The 18,569-nt window shown below is 40.6% G+C and overlaps 1 protein-coding gene across 4 annotated transcripts in view; it reads right to left on the bottom strand.

Moving 5' to 3' along the window:
- The window catches only part of ACVR1C (activin A receptor type 1C), a 102,552-nt gene that overhangs the window by 42,025 nt on the left and 41,958 nt on the right, over positions 1–18,569 (bottom strand). For all 4 annotated transcript variants that reach the window (XM_066345362.1, XM_066345361.1, XM_066345359.1 and 1 more), the window contains exon 3: positions 3,723–3,962. In XM_066345362.1, coding sequence (XP_066201459.1) covers positions 3,723–3,962 — 240 coding nt within the window. The remainder of the gene's footprint in view (positions 1–3,722; positions 3,963–18,569) is intronic.

An 18,569-nucleotide genomic window follows, 5' to 3' on the forward strand; every position in this document is an offset into this window, starting at 1 on the left:
AAGAGTTCTGAATCTGGACGAGTTTTACTTTTAAAGAAAGAATGCCAGCTTTCTATCCAATAACTGAATTTAGATTTCAGTTTTATAAACCTTATGGTTTGGAGACTTTCCCCTGTACTCCTCCCCTGGAGGCATGCCACCTAATCTGCGCAGTGAGGTGTAAACATTAAAGCTCTGATCAGCAAGAGGGCAGCCGACCAGGTCAGCGAGAGGCAGGTGACCTGGTCAGCAAGAGGCAGGTGACCCGGTCAGCGAGAGGCAGGTGACCCGGTCAGCGAGAGGGCAGGTGACCCGGTCAGCGAGAGGGCAGGTGACCTGGTCAGTGAGAGGCAGGTGACCCGGTCAGTGAGAGGGCAGGAGACCCGGTCAGTGAGAGGCAGGTGACCCGGCCAGTGAGAGGCAGGTGACCCGGTCAGTGAGAGGGCGGCAGCTGACCCGGTCAGCGAGAGGCAGGTGACCCAGTCAGTAAGAGGCAGGTGACCTGGTCAGCGAGAGGCAGGTGACCCGGTCAGTGAGAAGGCAGCTGACCCGGTCAGCAAGAGGCAGGTGACCGGTCAGTGAGAGGCAGGTGACCCGGTCAGTGAGAGGGCAGCCGACCCAGTCAGCGAGAGGCAGGTGACCCGGTCAGCAAGAGGCAGGTGACCGGTCAGTAAGAGGCAGGTGACCTGCTCAGTGAGAGGGCAGCTGACCCGGTCAGCGAGAGGCAGGTGACTCGGTCAGCGAGAGGGCGGGAGACCCGGCCAGTGAGAGGGTGGGAGACCCGGTCAGTGAGACGCAGGTGACCCAGTCAGTGAGAGGGCGGGAGACCCGGTCAACGAGAGGGTGGGAGACCCGGTCAGTGAGACGCAGGTGACCCGGTCAGTGAGAGGGCGGGAGACCCGGTCAGTGAGACACAGGTGACCCGGTCAGTGAGACGCAGGTGACCCGGTCAGCAAGAGGCAGGTGACCGGTCAGTAAGAGGCAGGTGACCTGCTCAGTGAGAGGGCAGCCGACCCAGTCAGCGAGAGGCAGGTGACCCGGTCAGCAAGAGGCAGGTGACCGGTCAGTAAGAGGCAGGTGACCTGCTCAGTGAGAGGGCAGCTGACCCGGTCAGCGAGAGGCAGGTGACTCGGTCAGCGAGAGGGCGGGAGACCCGGCCAGTGAGAGGGTGGGAGACCCGGTCAGTGAGACGCAGGTGACCCAGTCAGTGAGAGGGCGGGAGACCCGGTCAGCGAGAGGGTGGGAGACCCGGTCAGTGAGACGCAGGTGACCCGGTCAGTGAGAGGGCGGGAGACCCGGTCAGTGAGACACAGGTGACCCGGTCAGTGAGACGCAGGTGACCCGGTCAGTGAGAGAGCGGGAGACCCGGTCAGTGAGACGCAGGTGACCCGGTCAGCGAGAGGGCGGGAGACCCGGTCAGCGAGAGGCAGGTGACCGGTCAGTAAGAGGCAGGTGACCTGCTCAGTGAGAGGGCAGCTGACCCGGTCAGCGAGAGGCAGGTGACTCGGTCAGCGAGAGGGCGGGAGACCCGGCCAGTGAGAGGGTGGGAGACCTGGTCAGTGAGACGCAGGTGACCCAGTCAGTGAGAGGGCGGGAGACCCGGTCAGCGAGAGGGTGGGAGACCCGGTCAGTGAGACGCAGGTGACCCGGTCAGCGAGAGGGTGGGAGACCCGGTCAGTGAGAGGGTGGGAGACCCGGTCAGTGAGAGGGCGGGAGACCCGGTCAGTGAGACACAGGTGACCCGGTCAGTGAGAGGCAGGTGACCTGGTCAGTGAGAGGCAGGTGACCCGGTCAGTGAGAAGGCAGCTGACCCGGTCAGCGAGAGGGCGGGAGACCCGGTCAGTGAGAGGCAGGTGACCCGGTCAGTGAGACGCAGGTGACCCGGTCAGCGAGAGGGCGGGAGACCCGGTCAGTGAGAGGCAGGTGACCCGGTCAGTGAGAGGCAGGTGATCCGGTCAGTGAGAGGCAGGTGACCCGGTCAGCGAGAGGCAGCAAACTGCCTGGGATCTCTGGATGGCTCTCTCTTCTGGGCTCAGGACAGAGCTGCATCATGGAAGTATGTATGCCCACATAGATGCTAACGCATCTCTGTCATCTACCCCTGCTCTCTGTGCCTGCCTGGATGCTCCTAAAGGTCATAGGGTTCTTTATTATCTGTTTGGGCTCATCATCCTCAATAATCCTTCTGAAGTGAGGTGGGATGCAAGGGCGTTTGAAGTGGCTCACCTGTGCCCACCTTCGTTCATATTTCTGCAACACCGTGTGCCAACAGTATTTCTGAAAGTATACATGAGAGCAGGGAGCCTGCTGCCATATTAGGGATTTTATTAATACGGGGGAATTTCTGCTCCGTCCCCAGAAACCCAAAGAGCCCTCAGATGCTTTGTGCATGAGAAAGGCTCATTTAAGTCATAATATAGTTCAGTACTTGGAGTTGTTTTACCAGGCGTTCTGGAGTTCCATTAAAAAGAAAAAGAATTATCATATAACCTCAGCAGCAGAAGTCAGCACAGGAGTACTGAGTTCTTCCCTCCATCTTTCATTTCTAGTCCTTTTTTTTTTTAAGAGAGAAATAGATAGGAAGGTAGAGAGATGAGAAGCATTAACTCATAGTTGCAACACCTTAGTTGTTCAATGATTGTTTTCTCATATGTGCCTTGACTGGGGGGTGGGGAGGTCCCCAGCCAAACCAGTGACCCCTTGCTCAAGCCAGTGAGCCTGCACTCAAGCTGGATGAGCCCATGCTCAAGGTGGGGACCCCAGGGTTTTGAACCTGGGTCCTCAGCGTCCCAGGCCAAAGCTCTATCTACTGCACCAGTGCCTGTTCAGACATTCATTTCTATTCTTTTTTTTTTTTTTTTTTGTATTTTTCTGAAGCTGGAAATGGGAAGGCAGTCAGACAGACTCCCGCATGTGCCCGACCGGGATCCACCTGGAACGCCCACCAGGGGGGTGATGCTCTGCCCCTCCGGGGCGACGCTCTGTTGCGACCAGAGCTATTCTAGTGCCTGAGGCAGAGGCCATGGAGCCATACCCAGCGCCTGGGCCATCTTTGCTCCAATGGAACCTTGGAAGAGAGAGACAGAGAGGAAGGGGAGGGGGAGGGGTGGAGAAGCAGATGGGCGCTTCTCCTGTGTGCCCTGGCCGGGAATCGAACCTGGGACTTCTGCACGCCAGGCCGACGCTCTACCACTGAGCCAAATGGCCAGGGCCCATTTCTATTCTTAAAGAACACATTTTTGGTTGTAATTTCAGGTCAGCTCCATGGTGATTTCACTCACACCTCCCAGGGGTGCCTACAGATTCTGAAGACCTTCGTAACCACAGCAAAGGTGCTTAAAGAACACTACTTTGCATGACTGAGTTCTTTTCCCCAGTACTTAAATACTCTTTTGTGCTCATGAAATATTACCAGGAGAGCAACAATTATTCTTACTAATCATAATGGAAGAGAGGGGAGAGCAGAGAGACTCTTGCTTCAGAATTAAATTTTAAAGAAATGTCAGAATGAGACTGTGAACACCTGAGGCACAGAAGCCAATTGAAAGGACTTAATTCTTTAGGCCATGGTGTTTTTTCTCTTCATCAAATCTTAAAACAGGTTTTTATATCAGAACTTACCATGTATCATATTGAGCCTTCTAAATGATGGAATTCATAAGATTGGGCCCTTTTTGTTAAACACTGTTTTTATTTACTTTTAAATAAGTTTCTTTACTGAACAATGGACCACAGGTACATACCAGATCCAGATCCAGAGGCGGTCACATCATAGATCAGATCCTTTAGAGTTTTCCCAGCATTTACCAGATTGCACTCGGAGAGGGGCTCCTCCACATTCTGCCTCTTCTTCTTCCTGTGTGTGCACTGCCGACCCTGGCACACCCAGATGGTCAGCACTGCAGCAGCGGACAGGAGGCACACTGGCACCGTGACGACGACAATCAGCTCCATGGGGCCAAGTTTGGGGGCATTTGGTGATGCTGCAGTTAAAAAAAAGAACATGACCATAAATCAGCCTGTTGGGCAAATTAGTTTGTAAAATATAATTTTTGAATTTGCTCACTTTCATTGTAAAAATGGCCACTGCCCAGGTATGTGATTTGTGAAACTGCTAATTACCTTCCTGCTTGGGAAAAGTCATTATTATGCTAACGTTTGCTGGAGGAGGGGTTTTGTGCCAAAAAGTTTTAAGAAGAAAGAGGAGGAAAGGAGAAGAAGCCAAGATGGAAGGGAAGGAGAGAGAAGCCAGTTTTGCAGTGCAAGAAGCCATGTTGACAGATGGGGAACCAGAGGTGACTCAGACTGGTGGGGGTCCTCTGATTCTAGGCAAACCCAGATGTGTCATAGCTTTGTGAACTCTGAATGAGTGGGTTTTGGAGCCCTGTGTGTTTTTACTCGCCTGCCGGGTGCGAGACTAGAATAAAGGAATGGCCCAGCAGTTTTTGGCCCCGTAGTTTCTTTACCGTCTGCCCAAATCTAACGGGGACCCGCACATGACTGGCTGTGATGGCCATGACTACTGGCCTTACATGACCCATGTGAAATATTTTAGAAATTGGAAATACGGTCATAAAAATTTCACATCTGTAACGTGCAGATACACAGTGTACACTTACGTTAGTTGGCAAAGACTGTCTGTGCTAGGCTGCAGCAAAGAATGGTTATGCCATGCCAGGTGACAGTGAGGATAGAATTGGGGACATAAGAAGCACTTGTACAGGGGGGTCTTTTTTTAAAACCTCCAAGGACTTGCCTGACCAGGCAGTGGCGCAGTGGATAGAACGTTGGTCTGGAATGTGGAAGACCCAGGTTCGAGACCCGGAGGTCACCAGCTTGAGCGCGGGCTCATCTGGTTTGAGCAAAGCTCACCAGCTTGGACCCAAGGTCACTGGCTCGAGCAAAGGGTTACTCGGTCTGCTGAAGACCTGTGGTCAAGGCACGTATGAGAAAGCAATCAATGAACAACTAAGGTGTTGCAATGAAAAACTGATGATTGATGCTTCTCATCTCTCTTTGTTCCTGTCTGTCTGTCCCTATCTATCCCTCTCTCTGACTCTCTCTTTGTCCTTGTAAAAATAAAATAAAAAAATAAAAATAAAACCTCCAAGGACTTGACATTTTTCTACTCGTTTCTCCCTAGTTTTCTGCGGTCCATCCGTAAAACACAGTCATTCATTCATGCCACAAATGATTATTGAGTTCTTGCAATATGCTGCCACCATTCCAGCTGACGAAAGACAGTGGTAAGAGAGACCAAATCTTTGCTTTTGTGACACTCATGTTCTCACGCACTCACCAAGAGTGCAGTATTATGACGAAAAGGACACAGAAAGAAAGAATGATGGCCGATGTTACTTTAGACCATGTGGTCATGAAAGACTGCACCAGCGGGAGGAACAGTGGCAGCTGTCTCGTGGAAGCACGTTCCCCACGCATGTACTGACAGGGGGAGAGCGTGTGCAAGGTACCCTGAGATACAGACCTGCTGGTGTGTGTGTTCAGGAACAACTGAGGCCTAGACTGCAGTAAACAGAGAGAAAGACAGAATGAAATGGGGTCAGAGAAGAAAAAATAGAAGATTCTGTAGGATCTTGTTGGCTAAAAGGGCTGAATTTTGCCCTGGCCGGTTGGCTCAGCGGTAGAGCGTCGGCCTGGCGTGCAGGAGTCCCGGGTTCAATTCCCGGCCAGGGCACACAGGAGAGGCGCCCATTTGCTTCTCCACCCCTCCCCCTCTCCTTCCTCTCTGTCTCTCTCTTCCCCTCCCACAGCGAGGCTCCATTGGAGCAAAGATGGCTCGGGCTCTGGGGATGGCTCTGTGGCCTCTGCCTCAGGCGCTAGAATGGCTCTGGACGCAACAGAGCGATGCCCCAGATGGGCAAAGCATCGCCCCCTGGTGGGTATGCTGGTCGGGTGCATGCGGGAGTCTGTCTGACTGCCTCCCCATTTCCAGCTTTGGAAAAATGAAAAAAAAAACACCAACAAACAAACAAATAAAAGGGCTGAATTTTATCCTAAGGAGAAGCTGTTGCAGGATTTTTGAACAGGCAAGTGAAATATGATCCAATTTATATTCTGTGTGGCTGCTGTGTGAAGACACTAGGGGCAGAAGAGTAAAAGCAAAGAGACAAATTAGAAATCTAATGAAATAATCCTGGCAGGAAATGATGGTCTTGGCTGACAACCCTATCTAAAATAGTCCTTCCTTCTCATTCCCCATTCACTCTCTATACCCTTTCCTGTTTTATTTTAATTTCTGGAGCTTATCACTGCCTGGCACATCATATATTCATTTATCTATTATCTGATTTCCTCCAAAGAACATATGCTTCATGATAGAAGAACTTTGCCTGCTTTGTTCTCAACTATATCCCATGTTTACAGTGGTAAATGGTCAATAAATAGATCTTGAATAGTGGAATCACTGAAAGTTTTACTAGTTTTTCTTAATAAGTAAAGGATAAGACTTTTAGTTTTAGTTTTAGAAAAAAATAAATATGATAATTGAAACCAAATAACATAAGGATATAATTAAATTTGCCAGTCTAATTTTAAAACACATATAGCCAATTTTTTTTAAAGTTCATCCTATACTTAAGAAATCTTTTTAACTTAGAAAAAACAGCAATACATGAAAAATCTATGATGTCAGATATTTCTGGTGTTCTTAAAAGAAGTTATTTTGACATGAGCACCTAGTTCATTTTTTCATTCACTACAGACAATCTCAGCAGCAATTTAATTTTATCCCTAAGTCCTACCATCAGGGATGTTGATTTTTGTTTTTAATAATTCTTGGGGTATATTTGATAGAATATGGGCATAGAATTCTGGTTTCTTAACCTAATTGTAGGTTCTCAAACATCAAGGAAAAGAAAAATTCAAGCTTTGCAGAGAAAGAAGTGGGTTATGTGTGGCCATTATGCCTTGGGCAAACTGTACCCTTCCCCGCCCCGCCCCTGGCTGACTGTTAGGCCAGTAAGAAGGTTACAGACAAGGCATAGAAAGCAGCAGCATAACACCTGCACCTGCAAGTCTAAACAAATTTCAGCGATAATGGACCTTGCGAATTAAGCCAGTTCTCAGACTTCCTTGTTTGCAATTGATAATCATAGTTATATTACATTACTTACCATTTCAACCAGAATATTTGCATATAATTTGAAAACAAATATTGTTCAACTCTAAAGGAAAAAAATAATCAAATTTCTCAAAAGTATGTTCATAGAAGTTTCATTATAGTCTTAAAAACAGTAGTCTATCTACAACCAATGAATGAAAGATTTAAAGCTGGTAAGTGAACTTTGGAAACAAACATAACCCATGCTCTTCTACTTTGCTTAGTGAATTCTGGCAGAGGACCAACCTGCCTCTGAGTGCTTCAGGGTTTCTCTGAAATCATTAGAAGTTGTGCAGGTGCCCACAGGGAGAGCTTGGCCTCGAGTGTCCTTATGACAAGGCGTAAATGAGTTTTCTAATTTGACTTTGCTTTAGAATCATTAACCATGGTACTTGCAACTTTTGAAATGTGCTTATAAAATAAGAGTTTTATGATCCATTTTACAGTGAAAGTTCAAATTTACATTTCAAGTTGTATCTATATTTTTATGTACTCATAAAGGTATTCTAAAGAAGCCAAAGAATATACTTAATCACTTGCAATTTATATAAACATCTATTTAAACATACTTTTAAAAATAAAATTGCACTATTATATACATTTATACAGCTAAATTTTATTTTGATATGTTATTACATATTATTAATATAAACATTAAAGTGAAAAAGCTTATTGATTCCCTCATTTTACTAAAGCTCTCTTAAGCAGAGCTCAGATCATCACTATGGCAACCAATAAGGAGGCAAAAGGTCAGCAACCCTGAAAATAGAACAATCTCCACAGAAGTGCTTCGCTCTAGTGAAGGCTACTGCTCTCAGGGATGTTTATTATATGTGGGCCATGTTTCTTCTTTTGTGAATAAATTTACTTTCACAATTTACCAAATTTACAAATTAGTAAGAAAAAAAGATTACTCATCTACAAATGGGCTAGCAACACCATTCAGAAACAGCTCCTTAAACACTGAGCAATTTTTAAAGGAAGCACTTATAAAGCTATCTTCTAAACCAAATGTTGATTGCAATCCCCATAGGAGATCAATGAAGAAAAACTAGTCTACACCTCATAAATTATGGTAGAAGGAGACAGTAGTGCAGTTAAAAAGACATTTTAATAAGTTACCTCTGATGAGCATATTAATTTTTTAGCAGGTTTTACATTTTTGACCAGCACAGAACTCTTATTATGTGATCATTTGCAGTTTTTGAGATTGTCAATTGAGATGCATTCTTCATGAGAAGGGGAGATATGTTAATCCCAAAAGTGAGGTCTGGGAAGTGATGCATTGCTAATTCAAGTTACCTCACTCTCTAGTAAATTAAATAGAAGAAGAAGACGTAGAGCAAAAGAGAGAAAAGCACTCATCTATTTGAGTGAGAGGCTAGCTCACAAATAATCTCCCCTATGTAAGTTCCATATACCTTAAGCCAAGGCAATGTAGGGGAAAGAAGTATTAAAAACAAATAATTTCATTTGCCAAAAACAGAGTGACATGCTAAGGAATGAGAAATCTCCCAAGATGAATGCCCTTTCACCTGCTATTTCGATGCATTTTTAAATGTGTATACCATGTTTTCAACATTTGCTTGTAATACATTTCTAATTGGTTTCTTGTTGCTTTACTGAATCCAGTTCACACACTGGATTCAGAGGAATTGGTTTGCATAAGGTGCACTGAGGACAACTCTGTAGGGGGGTTGCCAAGAAGTGGGGCACAGTTCATATCCTTGTGGAATTTAAACTCTACTAAGGAACATATGACCCATCTAAGGTACAATTCCAAAACAACTTCACAAGTAAAAATATGGAGTAAGATTAAGGGAAGTGGGAGGAAAAAATAATCATCATGAGGAGTTCCATTCATAATGAATCAGTCCAATATAAAAGAATATGTAACTACATCCACACTTATATGTGTAAAGTACATACATGTGAAGGAAAATGAGACTAAGGAGATAAGTCACAAATACCAGTTTTATTTATCTAACACCCCTTTATAATTCTGTACTCACTGACGGCAGGTACCCCCTCCACAACCTGAGGCTGTCCTAGCCGCCTCTGTCTTCATAGTCACCCTTATAAATGTCACCAGGAATAGTCCTATTAGAAGTTAACTCAGATCCCTCTAACATGCTCCACTCTAAAAAGCAGCAAATGGTCTCCCCTTTACTCAGAATGGGAATAATCATGTCAAACAGGTCGTTTTGATCAACATGGACTTCAAGTACTTGAACAATGTCAGAATATTTTCTTAGAGATTCAACTGAGCCACGACAGTAATAGAAACAACATGAGAATTAGTTCTGCCTTTTAACTGTATCAGATGAGCTATTGATGGGCCTTCTATTGTTCAGTGCTCAGTCTATAAATGGCTATTAGCACACAGTCTTCATCTGCCCAGACTTGATGAGTATAGACCAGGCAGGAAGCACCACACATAGAAATTTTTCTTGAACAGTTCTTGTGCTGCTGGTTTTCTGGATTGTGTGAGCAACACTGAGAAGCTACAAACATTCCTTTGTCCACTGGCATCTGAATGTAAGATTAATAATGTTCTTATATTTTAAGGTAATAGAAATGTTAAGTTGAAGATAACAGTCTTCAGCACAAGGGGTATGAAAAACTTTGACTCAAGCAGAAGTGATATAAATACAACATAGGAAAGAGAATGTTTTTATTGTTGCTTCTATTGCTTTATTAAGGGATATTTCAAAATGAATATGAAGCTATAAAATATCTTCTAATTTTTGCGAACTGTATACTTTTTAAATTGAATTTATTGGGTGACACTGGTTAACATCATTATACAGGTTTCAGGTGCCCAATTCTATAACACATCATTGTACACTGTATTGTGTGTTCATACCCCCCACCAAGTCAGGTTCATGTCCATCTCCCTATACCCTCTGTAACCTCCCCGCCTACACACAGGAGAATTCCTGTGTCCATGGAAGGAGAATTTAAATGAGCTTTACCATTTTCCTTAATTTCAAGGAATGGACCAGAGATGAGTTTCCTAATTTGTCATCAAAACACGTATCTTCTATGAAGACATGAGATAGTAATTACTCAAGAAATATTTTAGTTTCTTCCTTAAGCCAACCTTCTATACGGAAAAAATTAAATTTCCTTTGAAGCCACAAACACAAAATATCTTGTACCTCTCTAAACAGCAGAGGGCCTTGTTCAGAGAAGGACTTAAAAATATTGATGAAAATGGAAAAGTTACACTTTTCTGCCTTAAAGTTTGTGCTAATGCAAATTTCTCCCAGATGTAACATATTTACAAAGAGCAGCTTATTCACTTAGAAAAGATTGATGTGAAGTCATCATATTTTGACCCAGCTCAATGTCCAAAAGATGAGTGAGTAAGCAAGTAATACTTTTTACAGAACTTTGAGAGTAGGGGTTTACATAATGTAAAATCCTAAATTTAGAATTGGTTATAAATTTCACTTTCCATTTCCCATTACACCTATGTGAACAGAATTTTATAACTGAAATCAGTGTACTTGTTTCTTGAGACAAGAAACACTTCCTATCTTCTTACATTAAACTTTAAAAGCACAAATTTGACTTCTTTGTATGCTTGTATTTCACAGCACTTTCCAAAATATATAATTCATAATGTCTTTCATTTTAAGGGACAAAAAAGCCATCTGGTACACCTGACAGGTGTGCACTGAATTCTCAGAGAATGAGCTATCAGTAGATTTGTTCATGTGATAGCAGAACAATTCCACAAGGTGTCCCAATGAGTATTTCTCAGCATGTAGATGTCACCTTACACTGATGAGATCAATGAATTTATGTTTAAAATAGAAAACCATGAACATTGAGAGATAACCATGAATTTCTGAAAAAAAATAACAAGACTTTTGAATTCCCAAAAGAATATTGCTCACTATCTAATTCTTCAATTTTTATAAGTATAGCATGCCTTAAAATTATTGATTTTTAATAAGTTCAATTAGAATGTTATGGCAGTTTATCTTCTTTCATTTTGGTTTATACTGAAATCTAACTTAGACACGTGTCTAATCAATATGCATTATTCACCTACTCTAACTGATATAAATAATCAATTTTCTTTTTCTCTTTATATAACTGAGAACAGAATAGGAAGGTACAAATTGTACTGAGAGTAGTAAAGCGCCTATGTTTTAATGCTGTGCATCTATTTTCTTTATTAAAATTAATTATTTGAATTAGTTAAAATATGATAGCATTATTAAAATAGTGTACTGAAATAAAAAATCAGAAATTATTACTACACTTACCCTTTCAAGCAGTGTATGTTTTGGTAGCAAACTGAGAACAAAGATGCCAGGAACTTGAATGTGTTGTTGAAGGGTCTATTTCCATATGAAGGGTAGTAATTAGTGCAAGCATGAACTAAATAACAATTCCTATTAAAATTAACCCTATAAATATCCAGCTTCTCTAGATCAGGTTTCCTGACCTTACCCTGATTGAACTTTCATAGCCAGTTTTAGAGTACCCTTGATGCTACTTGACATCACGGTACTTCTCTGAGCATGTCTCTGATGTCACCTAGTGTCACCAGAAATCATTTCTGCTACAAACCAAAATGCAATCCAGCCAAGAAAGAATCAAGCAACAAAAAATGATTTCTTCAAACAGGAAAAATGAGCTGTTTTAATAATAAGGGAGAAAAGCGAGGTAGAAAATAGTGTTAAACAGAATTAACTCAAGTACACTAAAATAAAAAATATACTAAACTATTTTATTGAGAATTATAGGCTGGTGGATATAAGCTCAGTACAAATTGAGTGAATAAATGAAGCCCATGCCCAATAAGAAAAAGTCGGTCACTTCAGCTTCAGCCAACTGGCTAGAATGCCAAATTTGATTCCTCATAACAAGCCACAGATCAGGATTTTCATATTAAGACCTTAATTTTTAACATTATTTTAAAAATCACTTTTATTTTCCAGAAAGTTTGTAGATCAAATAAAACTTGTCTGAGCCAGATTCAAATAGATAAAACTCTGGAGGACCTATTTTGTTGTTTCCATGTTCATCAGAATTGGGTTTAACTATAAATATCAGAGGAAACCAAACAGAAGTTTTCTCTTAGGGTAAAAGGCATCAGAAGACGGACTGTCCCATGTTAGCAGTGTGGCTCCATGAAGTGTTCAGTCGGGGTCCTCGCATCTCCAGTGTCGCCATTTTCCCCACGGTGCAGCCATTATTCCCATGGTCCGAGGCAGCTGCTAAAACTCGGTCCTTCACTTCCAGGCAGTGTGATAGAGGGTGGCATAATAATGTGCCAGCTCTCTTTTATGAGTCTTCTCAGAAGTTTATCAAAATATAACCACTCATCTCATTAGCCAGGAATTAGTCATATGGCCACACTTACAGGCAGCTGAAAATTCTGTCTGTAAGGTGGACATTCATACAACTAGCTAAAAGTCTGAGTTCTGCTACTAAATGGGTATTAGAAGAAACTAGATGTCTTTGAAACACTTATAGTCATGGTAGATTCTGATCCATCAATTAGATTTTTTCATTAGAAAAAGAACACATGTGGAACAAAACAAGTCAGTAAAAGCATTTATAAGAAAAGAGTTAAATAATGTCCTTAGCCTGACAGCTCTCCAATACTGACTCCAGATGTTAACAGAATGTGTAACTTCCATAAATTTACTATGCTCAAAAATTATCTTAAAATGATACTTTGCCCTTTTGCTGTGAATTTAACAAATACACAGAAAAGTATATATACTATGTATACAGGTTGAATATATTAGAAATAATCATACACTCCCAATCCCCCAGTCTGAGATACCCTCACATGATCACAGCCTTATCCCTTCCCTCAGTGTAACCATTATCCTGATTTAGAGAATACAAGGGATCCTCAGGTTATGACAGTCTTGACACAAGACGTTTCGAGTATACGACACTGACTCCCATAAAAACTTTTTTAAAAATTGAGTGTCATACTATGGACTACACGTGAGCGAACAAACTAGTTTAGTTGTGTGTAGCAGAAGAATACACAGTAACGCAGCATGTTTGTGTTTCTATGTTCTAGATTATGATTTTACAACTGTGTTAGGATAGGTAAGTAATTTAGGCTAGGATGTGTTTTGACCTACACCAAAATTTGGGTTATGTCATTGTCACAGGAAGGAAATTGTGTTGTAATGTGAGGACCCCCTGCCCGTGTATACATTTCCTCTCTCTGTCTCTGTAAAAAAAAAAATAAAAAAAAAAAAAAAAAAAAAAAAAAAAAAATCTATTTTTACCTATTGTGGATTAAAGGGAACATAGTCACAGTCTATTCTTTTAGAATTAACTTAGAAATGACAACAGGTACATTTAAAGCATAAAACTAGACAATGTCTTTATCTTCCTCCTACAAAACAAGGTCCCTAGAAAATTTTAACACATTTAACCCCCTCCTGACATATATAATATGCTACTTTTATATGCAATGACCATTTTATCACATTTTTGAAAACCCCAGAAAACATGAATGTAACAGACTATTGTTCTTTAGAATTATTTACATTTTATCACTTTCTTTGTTTTTCATTTCTCTTTGCATGACAGAACGTTGGTATTATTTTTTTTTCTGCCTGAAGTATATTCTTTAGTTTAGAATTTCCTTTATCAAGGATTCTGATAATGTCAAACTCATCTATTTTGTTACTTTGAAAATGTCTTTCCTTTACTTAATTCTTTAAAGATATTTTTGCTGGGTATAGAATTCTGGATTATCAGTTACTTTATTTTAGAATATTAAAGATATAATTCTACTTTTTCTCTTTTTACTTTTTGCTATTAATACAATCTCAGTTCTTTCATAACTAGTTTGAATTTCATTACCTTTTTGTCTGCCAGTTCTGTGTGGGGGGGGGGAGTTCAGCAAAGGAATAAGGCTTCTGCCTTATTCCTTTTGCTTGGGAAAAAGCTGCCCCCCCCATCTCTCACCTTGATGATTGACAGTTCAGTTCCTCCCCATATATCCTTTCTGTCTTTCAGGCTCCATTGAAATTCAAAGAGTGTGAGTCCAAGTAAGGCTGTGTGTGGACCCTTTAAGAGAAACTGCCTGGGACTCCAGCTGCACGCCATCTCCCATAGACTCAATCCTCACAGGTTTTTAAAGGCAGAAGTAATGGAGACTTTCCTTCCTAGCATTGGAACCCTGATCTAGGGGGACTAGTGTGGGGCAGGAACCCCATCCCTCTTCAAGGGGAACTCTGCATCTGGCATATCCTTCCCAATTTTTATATGCCATGTGTGGGTATCTGACTAGCCTGTTCCCTGTGTCCTGCCCTCCTACCAGTTTCAGTGTGGTTTCTTCTTTAATTCTCTAGTTGTGGGACTTCCATTCAGTCATACTTCAGGTGGTTCTGAATGCTGGTTTTTCCATAGGTTAGCTGTAATTTTGGTGTGCTTGTGGGAGGAGGTGAGTACCGCATTTCTCTATTCCATCTTGACCAGAATTCTAAGCAGTGATTTTCAACCAGTGTGCTGCCAGAATTTCTAAAATATGCAATACCTAACTATTTAGTTAGGGGCACTACCTTCTTTCCCCTAGATTGTGAGATAGAAAAAAAAATTACAATAGCCAACACAACAACAGCTGTCTAGTGTGAATGAATCAAAATTACACCTACTTGTTTTGTGTCAAACTGCAGAAGTTTAGTAATTAGCTTATGTGTGCCACAAGATAAAAAATGTTGAAAATCACTGCTCTAGATAGTTTGTGCCTTCTTCTGGCATTTTGCAGGAATAGTCTGGGGCTACCATAAAGAAAATTCTGCCTCTGAAGGTTCCTTGTACCACTCAGTAATGGGAACTCAAGCCTAGAATCTTTGTGATGGCCAGGCTATGTTCACAGCTTCTTAGAAACAAGTATTTTTGTTTTTTTTCATGTTGTTGTCTTTTTTTCTGTTTCTCTCTCTCTTGCTTTCTTTCTCTCTCTCACTCCCTCTTTTCTTCCTTCCCTTTTTCTGTCCTTCTCTCTCTCTCTTTATTTTTTTTATTCTTCTCTGCCCAAGCTTCCACCCTGAGATTACAAGAAAATGGGCTTATATCTGGTTTAAACTTGCAATAAAGAAAAAGAAAAAGACCTTTGATATCTCTGCTAAACCTGGGGGTTCTATTAGACAACTCAGTAACAGCAAATCATATTTCTTAAATTTGTTTTCCTTGAACCTTGGTATCCCTAATAACAAATAAAACATGACATTGTACACATTAGAAAAAAAGAAACACATATTTTTTAAAAGTATCAGATAAAAATATTAAAATTAGATAATAATATCTCAAATAATAAGGATGTTCATTAATATACATAAGAAATCTGGAAATAGGCTGTTGACTTTATTGAGTCTCTTTGTTAATAAATCATAGGATCAACCTTATAAATAGTTATAATTTTTCCAGTCATATATGCTACAAATATTTTTATCTCCTATTTAATTTATATTTGGTTTTATTTATATTTTTATTATTCATTTTTATTTTAGTTTACATATAGTCAATTATATTTGTCTATTCCTTTTATAGCAGTTGGATTTCCTGTCTTATTTAAGAACAGCCTTCACACTATAAAGTCACAAAAATCTTTTTTTCTAAATTTTCCTCTGACATTTAAATTGTTTTGCATTTCACAATTAGATATTTAATTAAGCTGTAACTTATTTTTGAATATGGTACGACACTGTTGTACAGCCTTGTTTTCTTCCAGATGGATAGATAATTATGCCAGCATCATTTCAAAAATAAACTGTCCTGGAATTTCCATTTCTGCCAAATTACACTTAAATGTCCACAGACACCCTTCTTGGTATAGCACAAACAAAAAATGCTGAATAAAATATAAAAGAAGAACTTTTTTCTGATACATGATTAAGCTGGTGGGAATATAAATGAATTGTTCAGCAGGCAAAAATAAAGTGAAAATCGAGAGAGGTGTTTGAGCACTAGGCCGCCATTACTCTGGACACGTCAGCCAGTTATGGGTGGTTAAGTGTGTAGTTTACCAGACTTATACCAAAAGATCAGGAGATAAAACCTGGTTCCTTAAATAGTGAAAGGTCAGATTAGAAATCTTGGCATAAATCAGGCAACTATGAATGGCACTGAAAATAAAACAATATAGAACATAATGTGCAGAGAGAAATAGTGTATCCATTCATCTATTGTCTGTCTTAACCTTGATTTTGTGTACAGAATAAAAAATAACCTCTTCAAGAGTTCTTTACCACCAATGTACCACCTGAACAGGCAGGCTTAGAGCCAGAATTCATGTTATATGTTGGCCAAAATTTAAAAAACCCTTAAAACATCGTCCCAAGATATCTGACAGAAGCTAAAAGTAAATCTTCTCTGGAAGAACACATTTTAAATACAGGTTTCAAAAGTTTCCACCAGATATGATTCCCCAAAACATGACCTCATCACCAAAAATCACAAAACACTCAAGGAAAGCCGCCACCAAGAATATGAGTCAGCAAAATTAAAAACAGCAGATTCAAACTTACGGGAGGTGCAGATATTGAAATTATCAGAGATTCAACTATGAGTCAAAGCATTTAAAAGGCAAGGAGAATAGATACAGAAGATCCAATTTATGCAAAATGAGAGAAGGAATTGTAAGAAGAACTGAGGAGAACTTATTAGAGAGCTCACAGAGAGAACCCATTGTAAAAACACACCCAAAAATATCTTCCTATGTGAATGGAACTTTTTCATCTCTTACTTATTTACCCTACCTGGTGCTGCCCTGCCCCCCACTACCTCACACGTACCTATTATTGTATAAATAAGTCTTTTGTCTTTTATTTTTTAAACAAATATTCTTGAAGAGCTAAGAATATATTATTTATTTTTTATTGTGAATTTTTCCCATCAACATGGCCTCTCTCCTTATTTCAGAGGAAGCTGAGAGGGAACAATCTGAATGAGTTACTGTATATTAGTGATACCTGAGAGGACTAGATCAAAGGTCACTGGAGTCAGAGCAAGAAAAGTAGCATCCAGAAAGTGGGCAGATATTTAAGAAATTGAAGATAGCTATTCTTATCTGGTCTGAAAGTAAACAGGAAGAAGAGATTAGACAAAGTACATTATGTAAAGTATATATACTTTTCTTATTTGACAGATTTGCATAATCTATAATTAAAATTTCAATATTCAATACTCTTTGTGTTTTAAAAATAATAACATATTTGCTGCTATTAGAACTCAAAGCACTAGTCAAATAAATTTCTGGAAATAGTTGTTGCCTTTCCAGGTTTACATAGGAAAAACCCCTCTAAATACTTGCAGTAACAGTTGAACTTGGAAGGTCACTCCAGTGACATCAGAGATATCTACTTCAGCCTAACCAGGTGGTGGTGCAGCGGATAGAGCGTCGGACTGGGATGCAGAGGACCCAGGTTCGAGACTCTGAGGTCGCCAGCTTGAGCACAGGCTCATCTGGCTTGAGCAAAGCTCACCAGCTTGGAACCAAGGTCGCTGGCTTGAGCAAGGGATTACTCGGTCTGCTGTAGCCCCACAGTCAAGGCACATATGAGAAAGCAATCAACGAACAATTAAGGTGTCGCAATGAACAACTGATAATTGATGCTTCTCATCTCTCTCTGTTCCTGTCTGTCTGTCCCTGTCTATCTTTCTCTCTGACTCTCTGTCTCTGTAAAAAAAAAAAATATATATATATATCTACTTCAGTAAGTTTCAGGGAGAGGAACAAGTTGTTATATTTCTACCTAACTATAAAATTACTTCTATCAAAAAATTTATTAACTTCTAAAAATTAAACACCCATGCAGTGTCAAAGAAGAAAGTATTTTATAAGGACAAGTAACTGAATTTAATATGATTGAAATCAATTATTGCTTACAAAGATCTGAGTTAATTAGACTTAAATCTAACCCAATTTAGTATAAAAAGTTAATGGGTAAGCAAGTTTTTTGAAAGGCTATTTAAGAGAAAAACACTTGAAATTGAAATATTAGATTCTTAATAGATTTTACTAGTAAATTAAAATAATAAATGTCATTGCTCTATTTAAAATCACCACATTTTGAATATCAACTAAAATGGTGTTTCCTCAACGGTAAACATAACCTATTAGTGGGATCTGACCAACACTTTTACTTAATGAAAGAGCATAAAATAGCTCACACATTTTAAAGGTAAGAATATTTTGTAAAATCCTCGTTTCAATTGTGTGTGAATAAAGTTGGGGGAATTATGTAAAATTTATGTCTGCCTGTGTGTCACAATAGAATCATTTATGAAAATCACTAGTCTAAGGCTTTAGGAATTAGTCAAACATGTAAGGATTTTTTTTTTTTCTTTTCTTTTTTTCTGAAGCTGGAAACGGGGATAGACAGTCAGACAGACTCCCGCATGCACCCGACCGGGATTCACCCGGCACGCCCACCAGGGGCGATGCTCTGCCCACCAGGGGGCAATGCTCTGC

This window comes from Saccopteryx leptura, chromosome 7, assembly GCF_036850995.1.
Source record: "Saccopteryx leptura isolate mSacLep1 chromosome 7, mSacLep1_pri_phased_curated, whole genome shotgun sequence".
Classification (NCBI taxonomy): domain Eukaryota; kingdom Metazoa; phylum Chordata; class Mammalia; order Chiroptera; family Emballonuridae; genus Saccopteryx; species Saccopteryx leptura.